Source organism: Brachyhypopomus gauderio, chromosome 6 (assembly GCF_052324685.1).
Source record: "Brachyhypopomus gauderio isolate BG-103 chromosome 6, BGAUD_0.2, whole genome shotgun sequence".
Lineage (NCBI taxonomy): Eukaryota > Metazoa > Chordata > Actinopteri > Gymnotiformes > Hypopomidae > Brachyhypopomus > Brachyhypopomus gauderio.
Genome location: NC_135216.1, coordinates 18,078,605 through 18,095,098, shown reverse-complemented (window position 1 = coordinate 18,095,098; position 16,494 = coordinate 18,078,605). Strand labels below are relative to the sequence as shown.

General features: G+C 45.1%; 2 protein-coding genes across 3 annotated transcripts; both read left to right on the top strand.

Annotated features, from left to right (window-relative positions):
• The first annotated feature begins 399 nt into the window (after positions 1 to 399).
• On the top strand, positions 400 to 2,834 carry igfals (insulin-like growth factor binding protein, acid labile subunit). The gene is made up of 2 exons (XM_077007812.1): positions 400 to 511; positions 787 to 2,834. Exons 1-2 carry the CDS (start codon positions 475 to 477, stop codon positions 2,589 to 2,591), a joined length of 1,842 nt encoding a protein of 613 aa, XP_076863927.1. The 5' UTR covers positions 400 to 474; the 3' UTR covers positions 2,592 to 2,834.
• A 1,255-nt stretch (positions 2,835 to 4,089) lies between these two features.
• On the top strand, positions 4,090 to 16,399 carry LOC143517131 (dynein axonemal assembly factor 8). Of its 2 annotated transcripts, none has more exons than XM_077009291.1 (30): positions 4,090 to 4,244; positions 4,606 to 4,716; positions 4,799 to 5,179; positions 5,269 to 5,377; positions 6,309 to 6,438; positions 6,609 to 6,797; positions 7,028 to 8,290; positions 8,510 to 8,648; positions 8,741 to 8,932; positions 9,032 to 9,175; positions 9,257 to 9,451; positions 9,572 to 9,685; positions 9,781 to 9,925; positions 10,003 to 10,267; positions 10,375 to 10,448; positions 10,633 to 10,787; positions 11,005 to 11,131; positions 11,243 to 11,374; positions 11,459 to 11,626; positions 11,767 to 12,063; positions 12,139 to 12,195; positions 12,266 to 12,298; positions 12,383 to 12,552; positions 12,657 to 12,849; positions 13,073 to 13,167; positions 13,300 to 13,420; positions 13,609 to 13,826; positions 13,934 to 14,016; positions 14,479 to 14,548; positions 14,639 to 16,399. In XM_077009291.1, exons 1-30 carry the CDS (start codon positions 4,173 to 4,175, stop codon positions 14,708 to 14,710), a joined length of 5,514 nt encoding a protein of 1,837 aa, XP_076865406.1. In that variant the 5' UTR covers positions 4,090 to 4,172; the 3' UTR covers positions 14,711 to 16,399. The 2 variants fall into 2 exon arrangements, with proteins under 2 accessions (XP_076865406.1, XP_076865405.1); XM_077009290.1 differs by having other exon boundaries at positions 11,764 to 12,063.
• Positions 16,400 to 16,494: the final 95 nt, after the last annotated feature.

Sequence of the window (16,494 nt, the reverse complement as noted above, 5' to 3'; positions counted from 1 at the left end):
CTCTTGGAACTGGTCCAGGTCTGTGAGTTTCCAGGAAGCACCGAACAGGACCAAAGTAAAAGTCTAACAATACTGTGTTATACTGGTCCTTGATGCAGACTAAGGAGAGAAGAAATGTTCTGCTATGTTAACACATTGCATCACAATATGTTGCATATTCCTGTGTGAAACTAAGGGCAAATACTTTATATTCTTTTATTGCAAGTATTCTTGTTATTCTTGTTTTTAACACAAACCCCAGTGTGATTCAGTTAATATGCTTTCAAAATGAATGCTTTCATGATGAAGATGTTAGGCTGTGGAAATACATTTCCTTGTTATGATGGGCTGTGTTATAGAAGTTTGATTATGGTCAATCATGAATGAACATGTAGGAGACTGTGTGAGAGGACATGAACAGGTTAACTCATGGGCTCTGTGTGTGTGGGGTGTAAGACTAGGGTTTGTCACACACACACGCCACCATTCCAGTGAATGTCTGTCGGACCGCTCAAGACTACAGAGACTACAGGTAAAACACTGAGAAACATGGCAAACTAAACAATCTGCTCCTTTAGTGAATTGCTAAGGTTCAGAAAACATACTTTTTTGATTTTTAAACGTTGAAACTCAAATTTAGAACAATGCTTAAACAACTATAGAACAAATATGTATTAATGTTGGAGAAGTCAATGGAAGAATTTCTTAAAGAAATTATTACGTAAATGATTTGAAACATTTAAATTGTGTGAAACCTTTAGTGCTAACATTCCACTGAGGACGGCAGCTGTGTTTCTTTCCCATCAGGCATGCAGTTCTCTACACTGGTGTTGGTATGGGCGCTGGTTACCGCACTGGTGCAGGCAGACACTGTCATGGAGGATGATCAGCCCACGGAGGAACCAGTACCCTGCTCGAAATTCTGCACCTGTATCTATGACGACTATACCACAGAACTCAGTGTCTACTGCAGTTCACGGAACCTGACCCAGGTTCCTCGAGACATTCCTGCATCTACACGTTCGTTATGGCTGGACGGGAACCTGTTTACTACTCTGCCTGCAGAATCATTTAAAAACTTGAGCAATCTGGATTTCTTGAACCTACAAGGTGGCCAACTGTCAAACCTCGAGTCCCAGGTGTTCAGAGGACTACAAGCTCTCGCTCACCTACACCTAGAGAGAAACAATCTCCGGTCTTTACCTGCCACAGTCTTCCAGAACACCCGTAGCATTGCTTCCCTGAATCTACACTACAATCAACTGTCTCGTATAGATGAGAAGTTGTTTGCCGGACTCTCTCATGTGTGGTTACTAAACCTAGGATGGAACTCCATTGCAGTTCTTCCTGAGACGGGATTTCAGGACTTACATGGGTTACGGGAGTTAGTGCTAGCTGGGAATCGCCTGGCTTATCTACAGCCACAGCTGTTTCAGGGTCTTACAGAGCTAAAGGAGCTGGATCTGACTGGAAACTATCTGAGAGTCATTAAAGCAAACGTCTTCCTGAAACTTTCAAAGTTACAGAAGCTTTATCTTGCTCAGAATCAGATTGTGACCGTGGCACCTAGAGCATTTGGGGGCATGAAGTCCCTGAGATGGCTGGACCTGAGCAGAAATCGGATTTCTGTGATTCTTGATGACACATTCCTCGGTCTCCTTAGTCTACATGTTCTTCGGCTGTCTAACAACACAATAAACAGCCTGAGGCCGGGCACCTTCCGTGATCTCCAGTACCTTGAAGAACTCTGTCTTTGCCATAACCAGATTCGAGCCTTGGGAGAGAGAGTTTTTGATGGACTGAACCATCTTGAGGTGCTCAACTTAGAACACAACAGGCTACAGGAGGCACGCATGGGCACCTTCACAGGTCTCAGTCACTTGGCAGTCATCAAACTCACTGGAAGCTGTTTTCGCACTCTACCAGACCAGGTGTTTAAAGGCCTGTCAAAACTGCACAGCATCCATCTGGACAAGGGCTGTCTGACCAAAATTTCCACCCAAAGCTTTACTGGTCTGACAGGCCTGCGTCGACTTTTCCTGCAGTACAACAACATCTCTGTGGTGGAGCGTCAGAGTTTTGTGGAGCTTCCAGGACTTCAACAGCTTGACCTAAGATTTAATAAACTAACTACCCTTTCCTCCCACACCTTTAATGGCCTAAAAAATCTCGACTATCTTCTACTGTCGAACAATCTGCTTCGCCACCTCGCTTCAGAAGTTCTTCTACCACTGCAGCACCTTTCATGGCTGGACGTCTCTGGGAATAAGCTGGAGGTTCTTCTCAATGCGACGTTGCACATGGTGCCACAGCTGCGGTACCTCAACCTGAAGGACAATATGCTGACCACCCTCCCTCCCTCCATTCCCAACAGTTTGGACCAACTTTGGCTCTCAGGTAACCTCTGGAAATGTGACTGCACTGCTAAATCTTTCAAAGACTTCAGCATGCAGAAGCCACACGTTGTTCCACGGCAGGTGGAGACTCTGGCCGAGGGCGAAGAGCCTCTGTCCCTCATCACTATCTATAATAACATCACCTGCACCAGCCCTCCCATTCTTGCTGGACTAGACCTGCGGGATGTGAAGAGCAACCAGTTTTTGGACTGCTAAGTTCACACACTGCTTGCACAAGCACAACAAATTATTATGATTTAAGTGTGAATATTTAAATGTACTGCCTTTGAAACTGCACTTTCTTCTCTCGTACTGAACATTTAGGTTTTCTCTAAGCCACATAACTCACTACTACTACTACTACTCTCACTGCTGAAAACGTGCCTTGATCAGAATGTATTAACCTCTGCATTTAAACTTTGTGGAACTAACACTTCATGTATTATATTAAGGACAAGTTTGTGGCCTGATTCAAATAAAGATGTGTGTTGGGAAAAGATGTGTAGACATTTCCCATTATGGACTCTACATGTAATTTCTGTGTCCAAATAGACCTTATCACAATACTTTCTTCCCTCTTGTTTGTTAATCATTAGCAGTGATACAGGACAGATGTTGAAGGTCTATGTTTACTCTGAGTTTTTATTAAAAGTATTTTCAGTCAGGTGTGTTGGAATGGTGAGGGTCAGATATGGGTATGGGATTCATTATTTTAGGATTAATGACAATGTAAAAAATGTAGAACAGCTTCTGTTTAAATCTGCTCAGGTATTTCACATAACCTCCTTTAGACAGTAACTGTTCATGCAACATCAGGTATATCTATCAGAATAAACAGATTGTGTTTGGTTTCCTCCACTGAATAAATATTCACAAGAGCAGGAGAGAACAACATGGAGACTGACAAATCCAGACCAAATAGGAGCAAATCTGTCCAGTTTCATATTACAGAAAAATAGATACAAATCTATTTAAAACTTTCAATTTAATTTATCTATTTATTTATTTTCACATGGATATGCTTTAAATCAAAACATTAAACAGCCTGTACATTTAGGCTACATTTGACAGAAATAATGGAGCATAAAAAAAAACTAATGATTTGTGATTATTTCATTGCTAACCTTTCAGTGGCATTTTACACTACACATTGAATTTGCAGCACATCATCCCAGATAGCACATTTGGTGTGTCCCCAAGCTGGTATGCGTCCAACACATAGCCTACTTGCAGCCCACAGACCGCATAGAATGATGGCACAGAAGACTACCAGATGTTTACAGCCATGTGACACCTCAAAGCCTCCAGTGTCAGAAATGACCCGCAGGTCAACCACTACAACAACTGTGTCATATGTTGCCCAGATCCAAATAATACTGATGCCCTCACAATTCCATTAATTCAATATCCGTGATTAATAACTGTCCCGAATCATCCATCAATCCTCCATGGGATCCTCCATCAATTCCATCAATCCAACAAACATAGGCTAGATGTAAATGCACATTTTAATTATCTGCTTAATCAGAATCATACCGATGATCAGTGTTAATAAATTCACGAAGGCGTGTGACTGGTTTCCTGTGCTGAAATGGGAGAATATATACATACACATACTTTAGCATATTAAACGCTTCTATTAACTCGATTAAGTAATTTTATTGACCGCGTGCGAGCTCACGTGTGGTTTGAAGGCGTCCCGTTTTCATGGTAACCGACTACATGGCTTCAAACAAGCTTTACTAGTATTTGCTGGTTAGCTGGCTATAGATAAAGACAAAAGAACCGTGTCCGAAAATGCAGAATAGTTCTTTTTTTGACAGCATAAAATCACAAATACCTTCAATTGACTCTGACTTGTCGTCCTCAGTAAGTAAATAATGTTGTATAGGTTAGCTAGACAACTGGAATTAGCATAGCAGCCTAGCCTGAAATGAAGTGCCTGTCAAGCTAACGTTAGTTGAACTGACGTTAATCTAGTTAGATAACTTCATAACAGATAACAGTTAACTAAAAATTATTGATTAACTAGCTTGTTAATTTAGTTAACTACCTTTTCTAGCTAGATAATTAATTTTAGGCTAGTAACTTAACAACCTAGGTAACTTTAAATAGGGTTACTATTTTTTTTAGATTGCTTTATTTGTTGTACAATTTTTGAATAACTAAAAAGTGGTTTGTTTGTTTGATTGTAAATCTTGCTTTTAATTAAACATATTTTATTCTGCAGTCAGACAATGAAGAAGACATTTCAGTTTATCAGCGACCATCAGTTTTCAGGTTTCCCGAAGGGATAGAACTCGACCTCAATTGCATGTCATTGGAGGAACCTGACATTGAGGTGTGTGCATGGATGGATATTTATGTGTGTGTGAGACAGAAAACTCCTGGTAGTCCTTCATGTGTTTCTCCCCATCAAACAGGACCTCCTCAAGTCAGTAAAACAGCCATTTTTGTACTCGAGTGATGGCGGATTAGGGGACCAAAACGATGATCTTAGACCTGCAGAGCACAGAGACCAATTGGCTCAAACTATGGGTCCTGAACTTGAGGTCCCCACTATCAACTCGACTAAACCAGAAAGCACAACTAGCCAATATGTGGACAACTCGAAGCCACTTGGCAAAGACCTTGTGAATGAATGTGACAGTGACAAGGATGCTGATGAAAGAGGCTGCACTTCAGATGGGTTTCCCCAAAACAAGAGATCACAGAGGAAATCCAGAGGGGAGGTGTGTAGAACACATCTTACAGAAAGGAAGGTGATGCTAAATTCCCAGCCGCTCCCAATTTTGTCTTTAGAGGTGAGTTAGTTGTATAATTAAATCCTAATAGAAGCCACTTAAAGCCCCCTGTAGGAGTACTCGGAAAACAATAATGCATCTCTCAACAGCCCCTGGAGAACTGGGATCTGGATGATATTCTTCGATCCCTTAAACAACCCGGCCATCACAATGAAACTGTGAAACAAGACAAACCAGTTCAGCCCTTTATATATACAGGTTTGATTTTGCTTATTCTTATTCAGTGAACAGTGAAATTGTTAAATTCTTAAAAAAGAAAATGTCTTGCCCTTCTATTGGGTGGTCATATCATATTCCTCAAATGTGGGCCTTCTACCACAGGCTTGGGAATTTGAGGGAGCATCTCAGTTTTTTCACTGTTCCTTTGAGTATGCTCTGGTGCTAACATTTCACATACTCGGTATTTATTATTTCAACTCTTTGTATTGCTTTCTTTGAACGTTTCTACCTCTTGAGACTGCCACATTTTCTGCCCGTTTGATTAGTTTGTCTCTACTTGTTTATCTGTCTGGATCGGAAGGACCAACAGGATCTTGACTTTGTCCTCCCCTCTCTGTGGTTCCTCCCATTTTGACTTGGGATGTGTCCAAAAATGTACAGTAGCTTGCAAATGTCTAAGACCACCATTAGATTTGTTGTTTTAGCAATGGTAAAACCATATATAATAATTTATCAGTCTCTTTACTAGAATGCAACCAGAAAATACAGGAAATTTGCATATAGTTTTAAAAATAGAAATAAATACAGCTAATGACTAAATGTACAGAACTTTGAAGTGCTGAAAGAGTGATGGTATGATGTACCAGGCCATGACTTCAGAAAACTTCAGGACAGTCTCCCCAAAAGAGTTCAAGATGTGCTTGGTGCCAAGGGAGATGCCACGAAACATGTGGCATATATGCTGTTCCCATATAAGCCATTTCATTAAGAAAATTGTGTTTTTATGTTGTGTACATATGTTCCTGTGTTTTCTGTTTGGATCATAATAAAATTATTAAATTATTAAATATGCCCATTATACCACTGCTAAAACAATATCTAATAGGGGCTTAAGACATTTACACATAACTGAATATATACTATATACAGTATAAAATTGTGTTTGTGTATACGTGTGTGTGTGTTACAGATTATGATAGTCAAAGAAAACATGTTAATATACTGGAGCAGTTGGTTGCCTTCTGCAAGAAGCAGGAACGTAAGGAGATCGAGTCAGTAGCAGAGTCTGAAAAAGTGCAGAGTGGCTCTAAAAATAGCAGGTATAACTGAAGGATCATTCTAGTTTTAATCTTGTGAATCTTAGTTTTATCATTTTATCATATCATTTATATTAAATATTATAAATACTGCCACCCATTAAGGCACCGAGTTCAAATAAAGTGCATCATATTATAAACACTGAAATTGATTTTTTTTGTTTGTTCCACAGAAGCACTAATGGGTGGACAAAAACATTTAATGAGCAGCTTCTGGAAAAGGACCATCCTCCCACAGTGTATATTGATTTGCGATATACGGAGCACGAGACAAAGCCAGTGGCCACTTGTAACACGTGCCCAAGTGCTCTGCGTGATGAGCGAGTGGGACACACACAGGCAGAGGCACTCACAAGGAGAGGGTATGCGGCTTCTCATAGATTCCCCATTCTCAGGACTACAAAACAAATGACTATGGGCAATATTTTCAAATATGTTAAGAGCTAACATTTTTATATTTATGTAAATATATTAATAATAAATAAAGGGGTGATAAATAAGGCAAAACCCCATTTTCATTTCTATTTTAAAACATTCTCAATATTTTATGTTCAAACAGAGTATACCATCATAACTATCTGTGTGTTTGTAGGATGCTTACAGGAAAGAGTTCATTGCTTCAAAGAATAAGAGAGTCAGATGGAGTCAGGAGTGAGAGGAGTGACAGAACACAAACTCCTGGAGATCCTGCTGAACCTCAAAGGGAAACGATCACAGGGTTTAGGACAGATCAGACCACAGGGGTTAGGACAGATCAGACCACAGGGGTTAGGGCACATCAGACCACAGGGGTTAGGACAGATCAGACCACAGGGGTTAGGACAGATCAGACCACAGGTGTTAGGACACATCAGACCACAGGGGTTAGGACACATCAGACCACAGGGGTTAGGACACATCAGACCACAGGGGTTAGGACAGATCAGACCACAGGGGTTAGGGCAGATCAGACCACAGGTGTTAGGGCAGGTCAGACCACAGGGGTTAGGACACATCAGACCACAGGGGTTAGGGCAGATCAGACCATAGGGGTTAGGACAGATCAGACCACAGGGGTTAGGGCAGATCAGACCACAGGGGTTAGGGCAGATCAGATCACAGGGGTTAGGACAGATCAGACCACAGGTGTTAGGACACATCAGACCACAGGGGTTAGGACAGATCAGACCACAGGGGTTAAGACAGATCAGACCACAGGGGTTAGGGCAGATCAGACCACAGGAGTTAGGGCACATCAGACCACAGGGGTTAGGACAGATCAGACCACAGGGGTTAGGGCAGATCAGACCACAGGGGTTAGGGCAGATCAGACCACAGGAGTTAGGGCAGATCAGACCACAGGGGTTAGGACAGATCAGACCACAGGAGTTAGGGCAGATCAGACCACAGGGGTTAGGACAGATCAGACCACAGGGGTTAGGGCAGATCAGATCACAGGGGTTAGGGCAGATCAGACCACAGGGGTTAGGGCAGATCAGACCACAGGGGTTAGGACAGATCAGACCACAGGGGTTAGGGCAGATCAGATCACAGGGGTTAGGGCAGATCAGACCACAGGGGTTAGGGCAGATCAGACCACAGGGGTTAAGACAGATCAGACCACAGGGGTTAGGGCAGATCAGACCACAGGGGTTAGGGCAGATCAGACCACAGGAGTTAGGGCAGATCAGACCACAAGGGTTAGGGCAGATCAGCCCACAGGGGTTAGGGTAGATCAGACCAGCTGGGGCACATCACTCTCTGATAAACGACTGGTCACAACATCTTCAACAACTGCACGTGAGACTGCAGCACCTGTACATGAAATGCTGTCCTCTCACAAGAAGGCAGAAGGTCATATACAAGAGCACAAGAGGTAGGGAGACATCACGGACCATAAAATCATAAACACTTCGGCAATAAGCTCAACTCACCTGTATTTACATGTCTTTGTTTTGAACAGAGTATTAAAGAACGTAATATTGAATGGGAGTTGCAAAAAACATTTGCATCTGTGATACAAAAACCCCCTCATGTTAATTTACGAGACATAAGACTATGTGAAAGACATCATCTGACAAGGTGTCCTTCTCAGTGGCTGTGGGCAGGAGGAGGAGCAGAGGACCAGGGCCCATCGGCAGCAGGATCTGTCCCATCTGTTGACCTTCACACCTCAGCCATCTACTAATGGCAAACAGGGAGCTGCTGAGACCACCGATGTTCTTTATAACACTGTGAGCATGCTCTTCTCCTTTGGGTCTCTGTCTTTCAACACAGTAGCTTTTAACAGTAGGTTTCATTTCTTTCTTTCTTTTTCTTTTATCAGGATGGGTCTAACCTCCCATCACTTTGCACTCTGCCTCCAGACGTGAGCAGCAGAGAGTGTCTGCTCCTGACCGTGTCTCTGCTCAGTCCAGGTGTGGTGGCACAAACATCACAGGGACAGAAGCACACTGTAGCCTCCACCTCCGACACGTGTCACGTTTATAACTCACTCGTAGCTTGGTTCATGTCCTTGGTAGGTGTGATTTTTTTTATAGGAATATTGCCTTGTCTTTTTTATTTTTATTGAATGTGATATTTATTGCTTCTGTGCCCACGGTCTGGTGTCTGGCAGGCTGAGCCCAACAAAGGTAGTGGAGAGGACAGAAACGCTGCCCCCTTCTGGGTGGGTGGGCTGCAGCAGTTTTGGAGGGATGACGCTTTGGTGCTTTATGTTTGTGCTGTGTCTCATGAAGATAGCCAGTGTCTCAAACCTATGGTGAGAGATATTCTCCATTTTTGAATTGTGTGTCAGCTTTCAGTTGGTCTTTATTTGTTTATTTATTTGTTTGTTTTACAGAGGAGAGATGCGGAAATGGGTCAGTCATCGTTCCATGGATGTGTGTCCAGGTTCCTGTCCAACACGCATCTGAGGACAGTGGTGTCCTGGTTGCCCCAGCTTAACGAGCTACTGGAGCGTCAGGGCTGTCCCACGTCCATCTCTCTGTGTTCCTCCTGTCTCTCCTGCTTCATCTCCATAAGTCCTGACAAAGAGGTCAAGACAAACCAAAGAATGCAGTCTTATTGCCAATCTTATTCTTCCGAGCTGATAATTAATTGGGACGTGTACTAATATTCAGCTGTTGGTTTGCTCCATCACGGGGCTTTGTTGCAGGCAGTTGAGAGAGCCTTTGGAATGAATCCTGGCTTCTACTGGCAGACTCTCGTGACCCAGGACCAAATATGCCAAAGGGCAGAGGTCATGACCTCTCAGCCCTCTCACACTGAGGTGAGGTCGACAGTCTACTGCAACCGCCTGGTTTTGCCATGCAAATACACTCTGCTGTTCCTTGGGCCACCAGTGACTGTGCGTCTCTGTCTCAGGTGGTGTTTGCTTTGGCGTATCGGCCACTGTTTCTCAACCCCCTAGCTACTCATCACACCCTTCAGCTCCTGTTATCGTCAGGGCTGGATGTGTGTGGTCTGCGTTTGGCCTACCCTTCTCATGAGCTCCTGGCCAACACAGGAGGTAAACGACGCACAGCGCTAACAGAATTAACGCTTTACATTGTGGTCATGTGTAATGGGGTGTCTTCTGTTCGTCAGTGCATGTTACAGGCAGAGGGGAGTATTCCCAGGATGCAGTGCTCGTCCTGGCTATCCGAGGGCCTTACGCCAGATCTGTGTGGCAGGACATCACTGGGCCCTCAGACCCCCGGCTGGCCCAGAAGACCGACCCGGCCTCCATCAATGCTCTGCACTCCTCCAGCCGCGGACCAGTCCTGTTCCACTCCCTGCGCCTGGACAGTATTGGATCTTCCGTGTGGGTCGGTGGGAGAGCTCCAGAGGAAGGTGTTGTGGTAGCTGAGCCGTAAGTAGTTCCACAGACCCTAATGCCCTGGAGCAGTACTGTGTTTGTCAAAGCTGTGATAACACTACACAAGTGTACTACACCTTAAGGATGTATATTAACAACAGGGTACAGGGTTGGACTGACACAGCAGGCTCAGGAGAACCCTGGTCAGCTGCTGCTCTCTGCGCCACCACGAAAGGTAAGAACTCCTCACTGTGTTTATTATATCATCATTGCTAAACAGCTATTGGAATCACTAGCACCGATGTCCATGTCTGCTAAAACTACATGTGCAGGACACAAAACTTGTGGTATGTAATTTTGGAGAACACATTCTGAAGCATGACCCACCCCCCCTGCCCAACGCCCCCACCCCCACGCAGCGGACGTGTTCCTGCTCGTGTCTCCAGTGGTCGCGCCCTGCTGTTATAGCCATGTGCTCTCCGCCTGTGCAAAGAGAGGCTTTCAGCTGCTGGGGCTGCAGAGAGCGCACATCCCCAGTGAGAGGGCCCCGTCCCTGGGGCTCGGCCCTGAGCAGGTAATCACGCCCAGCAGAGACCCTGTGACCTCTCAGCAGAGTCCCACGCAGCAGCACTGATGGAGAACGTGCACCTGTGCGTAGAGTAGAATGGCGTCTGCAGCAGGTTGTGTGTGTGAGTCCCAGAGCAGACACGTTAGAGTCATGCAGATAAAGACCTACGTTCACGTCAGACTACGCTAGATCATCCACGTAAGCGCCGCTCCTCTCGCGTCAGGTGTCGGTGTTCTGCGGTGCACCTACGATGAGACTGGGTGGAGGAGGGTTGGAGATGCCCTCTCAGTGCCTGGTGTTGCTGCTGAGGAGAGAGAATGTGCTACGTCACTCTGCCGCCCTCCCTGCAGGTTGGTGCCCCCCCCCACAGTGAGGGTGAAATATACCTACTTGATGCAGTGATGCCCAGGTCTGTGGGTCGGCTAAATTAGCAGCTAGCGTGTTCTGTGTCTTCTGTGAAGGCGTGATGACTGAGCTCGCCGTGAAGGGTCTGGTGGGAGTGCTCCGTACCTGGCTGGTGGGCGGGGCCAAGCCACTCCCACACCTCTGCTTTCACACTGTGCCTTATATGGAAAACCACCTCACCTTGCTCGGTACATGGGTGTGCTAGTGTCAACACAATTCAGATATGTTTGTGTATCCAGAGACGTGATGGAGAATGTATCCGTACACGGCAGGTGGGCTCATGTGGACCGTTCCAGATTACAGCCGCGTGGTCCTGGCGAACCACAGTTATCCCTCCTGCAGTGACATGGAACAGATGGTGGTGCTCACACTGACCGGTTCCCACATCGTGGACCAGGGCTTGAGTCTTCTACACAAAGTCCTCACGGGAGTCGTAGCAGGTACTGCACCGATGCCCCCACAGGTTGTGGAACACGGGCGTCTGAGCCACATATCGCAGGGTTTAGTGTTTTCTCACATGCACGGAGGTAAAACGTGAGTTGAGTGTTGAGTCTTTACATGTAATCTTGCCCCGGAGGAGTGGGGCAGGGCACATTCGAGCTGCTGGCCCTGAAGTGGCTGCCTGCCCTGTCTGGGCAGGAGGCCGTTGAGCTGAGCCCGTTTGAGGTGGGCGAGCGGGGCTGGCGCAGCAGCGTGACGGCCCTGGCGTCCTCCCCCGCCCTGGTGTGCGTCCTGCGGAGGCCGCGGGCTCTCGGCACGCTGCGGGGACTCATGCCGCAGGACTACCCAGCAGACCCCAGCGTACTGATGTCATCAACCCCTGAAGTGGCCTTCAGACAGACCTGCGTCTTCTTCAGCGAGGCCGAGCTGGTCCCAGGTGACGACTCGACCCAAGAGCAGTTCAGTGCATGGCAAATTAGTTTGGAATATTTACGCTCACTCATGTTTCTAGATCACGGCTGCCGTACGTTGTTGAAGTTCCTGCCGTCACCAAGCGGAGGCATGTGCGGTATGTATCCACGCCACAGTGTTAAGTGCATCACACTGAAAGCACGCTGACAGCATTCTCCAATTCACAGGCTTCAGCAGTTTCTACAGCTACATGACGGAAGGTAAGCGATGTCGTACTCGGAGAGCCCCGCGTTTGCTCATGGTTGCGTTTTCTCCCTGACTCCAAATTAATGTTCTCTCCGCAGGGCCTCTGCCTCTGTTCACGCTGGCTCTGGTGCGGCCGGGGGCCTGGAATCGGCGGCTGGGCAGAATCCTCAGACAGACGCAGCGGGCCGGCTTCACCGTGGCGGGCATGCGGATACTAACGCTCAGCCGTGAGACCGCCGAAGCGCTGACACACACGCCTGCGTCCCAGGTTGCTGGCTCTCTCCCGGCACGTTCACACGTGACACCCCCCAACACTCACGTGACCGACCAGTGGTGTTCAGCGATACGGTGTTGTCTGCGTTTGGTGTTCAGGACTCCTGTGGGAGGGACTCTGAGTTGCAACACTTCACGTCCGGCCCAGCGCTGGTCCTGTGTCTGCAGAGAGTGAACGCCATCAAACGACTCCTAGATTTGCTGGGTTCTGATGATCCAACTCGAGACGGCACCGAAGACCAGCACCTGTGGAGGGCCGGCTTTGGATCTGACAAGCTTAAGACCATCTATGGTAGCAGGACTCTGAGACAGCCGTGTTTAACAAAGAAAAAATAACCCCAGCTAAGCCTAGATTCAATAATCTAACCTAACAGTGGCTGAAAGGTAGTAGCTGTAGAGACACTGCAGAGTTGCGTTTATTGTTATACCCATTTGTATTAATAGTCCCAGTCTTGCTCATAGCTACAGGGATGGTCTCACACTGGTGCCATGGAGTCTTGGGGTTTCTGTTTCAGGGTCGGAGTCTTATCAACAGGCTGTGGAGCATGTGAAGCTGTTGTTCTCAGAGGGTCTGTGTTGCACAGAAACAGCAATCATGAAGTATGAGCAGGTACAGCAGGCTATGGTGTGTGTGTGTGTGTGTGTGTGTGTTCGTATGCAAGCTCCCCTGTACCTCCAGAAGCTAAACCACCAGACGTAATCGCAATGTTTCAGTTTGTGGTTGAACATTAATCTGTTTCAGATACCCTGTTTGAATTCAGACCCCCTGTGTAGTCTGGAGAGGGAACAGTCTCATACTGTTGCAGCGTTTTCTAAGAACAACCTCTCCGAGTCTCTCATCAAGGACTTGGGACAAATCGGAGGCAAGGGCCTACTCAGCATTATACCTTCATGTCCTTGTCACTAACCAGAACGCTAAGAATATTCTGTTCTATTCTGTGGTGTTCTGCTCTATTCTCATGTCTCCTTGATTCTGGTTGACATTTCACGAGCTGAATGTGAACTTTGTAAAGCGGAGTGGGACAGTCTTGTTATTTGTGTTCCATGCCAGCGGGTGATTCAGTGCGCAGTGCTCTCTGCCAGACCACCTGCCTCATCGTGCCCTCCAGTCTACTCCAGCTGAGCCGCGCGACCCTTCACCTGGATCTTCTGGAGCAACTTCTGAGGACAGGCTGCCACCTGGTGGCTGGGAGGCTATGCAAACCAGACAAAGACCAAAGGAAGCATATATCTGAGTTACTGAGGCCCCCTGGTGGTGGAACAGGTCACGTAAGTGAATTCTCCATTTAAGTGTTATTGTTGAAATTATTATAACGAAGTAACTTGTCTGTGAATTACTTTGTACTATTTTAATATACATTCCTCACTCTGCCCAGGAAATTCTGGCTGAAGTACCCTGTCTTATTCTTGCTCTGCAAAAGGACAACATTGTGACATGCTTTGACTCAATTCTTGAAAGGTACAGATTTGACTTTATTTAAATTATGTGTTTCATACTCAAACATGTTCATATTCTTGTGTTTTTGTTTCTAGGTTGCCAATGGTAAACAAATTCTGTTTAAGAAAGGCCCCAACCTTACTGCCCCTAACTGTACTGTCCCTAACCGTACTGCCCCTAACTGTACTGCCCCAACCTTACTGCCCCTAACTGTACTGCCCCAACCTTACTGCCCCTAACTGTACTGCCCCAACCTTACTGCCCCTAACTGTACTGCCCCTAACTGTACTGCTCCTAACATTACTGCCCCTAACTGTACTGCCCCAACCGTACTGCCCCTAACTGTACTGCTCCTAACATTACTGCCCCTAACTGTACTGCCCCAACCGTACTGCGCCTAACCGTACTGCTCCTAACATTACTGCCCCTAACTTAACTGCCCTCAACCTTACTGCCCCTAACTGTATTGTCTCTTTGTGCCAGTGTTTGTAGAGACAGGCCTGACTTTGAGAAAGTAAGGGAGTCGCTTCTGTACCCCAGGTGTGAAAACAAGGTAAGACACCTCAGCACCAGAACCTCAGCGCTTCACAGTGACGGTGCGTCTGAAACACTGTGTTCTGCGTCATGTGTTCTGGCTCCACAGGCGCTGAACTTACTGTGCTTCCTGTTTGACGACCTCTCTCCTGACAGCTACCACAGTATTGTACCACGATAGTAGATTATTTATATAGTGAATATTTTAGTATTTTATAATTTTTATTTACTTTGATAAAAACATGTACTCAAATTTGGACTTTTAATAATAATAATAATAATAATCTTTATTTGTATAGCACCTTTCATACATACATGTAACTCAAAGTGCTTTACAGTATAAATAAAAGAAACATTAAAAGGAGATAAGACAAAGACAAAAAGACAGAAGAAAATGTTAAAAGAAATTAAAGATAAAAATATTAAAATAACATAAAAAGTTAAAAGTGAAGTAAGTAAGATAATAAAAAGTAAAGTAAATAAGATAAGAAACTATCTTAATAGTTTTAACTAAAAGCGGATCTAAACAGGAATGTTTTGAGACTGCTCTTAAAACTATGCAGGGATGAAATGCCTCTGAGCTCTTCAGGAAGAGAATTCCAGAGCTTTGGGCCATAGTGGCTAAAAGCACCCTCGCCAATCTTTAATCGGCTTTTAGGAATCACCAGTAGATTACTGTTTGAAGACCTGAGAGACCTGACTGGAACATATCTAACCATCATTTCACTTAGGTAAAGAGGGGCAAGACCATGAAGACATTTAAAAACCATGACTAGAACCTTAAAATCTATTCTAAAGCTGACAGGTAACCAGTGCAGTGAGTGGAGTGCAGGTGTAATATGATCTCTCTTTCTCCTGCGGGTCAGAACCCTTGCAGCCGCGTTCTGAACTCGCTGTAGGTGCGAAATAGAGCTCTTTGGAAGAGCAGATAGAACAGCGTTACAATAATCTAGCCTTGATGTGATAAATGCATGGACAAGTTTTTCACTGTCAGCAGGAGAGAGCATATCTCGGACCTTAGTGATGTTTCGAAGATGAAAGTAAGCTGTCTTGCATGTAGTCATGATGTGTGATTTGAAGCTGAGCTCATTATCAAAGGTGACGCCCAGGTTCTTAACACATTGTCTGGCTTTCAGATTCATTTGATTTAAATAAGTCTGGACATCATTCCTTTGTGAATCACTGCCTAGAACAAGAACCTCTGTCTTCTGTTTATTTAACTGCAGAAAATTGTCAGACATCCATGTCTGTATATCATCTATGCAGTCAAACAGTGAGCAAATTGATTTTAGGGCTTTAGGTTCTAGCGAAATATAAAGTTGAGTGTCATCTGCATATTGATGATAACTAATACCATGTTTATTAATGATGTGTGGTAATGGAAGCATATATAGGTTGAATAGTAACGGCCCAAGAATTGATCCTTGGGGGACACCACAAGTTATTTTTTGACGTGTGGAGGAAGAGGTACCTAATGCTACATAGTAATCACGCCCAGTTAGGTACGATCTAAACCAGTCTAAGACTAAGCCACTAAGGCCTACCCAGCTCTGTAGTCGATCAAGAAGTATTTCATGATCAACGGTGTCAAAAGCGGCGCTTAAATCTAGCAGAAAAAGGACTGAGAGTTTGCCTGCATCCTTATTCAATCTCAAGTCATTTACTACCTTAACTAGGGCTGTTTCAGTGCTGTGGAGAGCTCTGAAACCAGATTGAAAAGTGTCATTTATTTGATTTACTTTGACATAGTCATTCAACTGGATTGACACTACTTTTTCAATGATTTTGCTAAGAAAGGAAAGGTTAGATATAGGTCGATAATTATTAAGAATTGTGGGATCAAGATTTCTATTCTTTAATAGTGGTTTAACCATTGCAGTTTTAAAAAAAAAACTTTTATGGTTTAAGAGCTCATCACAAGAAAACTGTTGAGATGATCTAGAAGATTAAAACGGGCTTTAAAAT

Bases quoted from the DNA above. Each gene is read 5' to 3' on its own strand.
- igfals (XM_077007812.1), top strand. From the start codon at position 475: ATGTCTGTCGGACCGCTCAAGACTACAGAGACTACAG. The intron at 512-786 runs GTAAAACACTGA...CTTTCCCATCAG, and splicing joins CAAGACTACAGAGACTACAG to GCATGCAGTTCTCTACACTG.
- LOC143517131 (XM_077009290.1), top strand. From the start codon at position 4,173: ATGCAGAATAGTTCTTTTTTTGACAGCATAAAATCACAAATACCTTCA. The intron at 8,649-8,740 runs GTGAGCATGCTC...TTCTTTTATCAG, and splicing joins CCGATGTTCTTTATAACACT to GATGGGTCTAACCTCCCATC. The intron at 13,827-13,933 runs GTAAGTGAATTC...CACTCTGCCCAG, and splicing joins CTGGTGGTGGAACAGGTCAC to GAAATTCTGGCTGAAGTACC.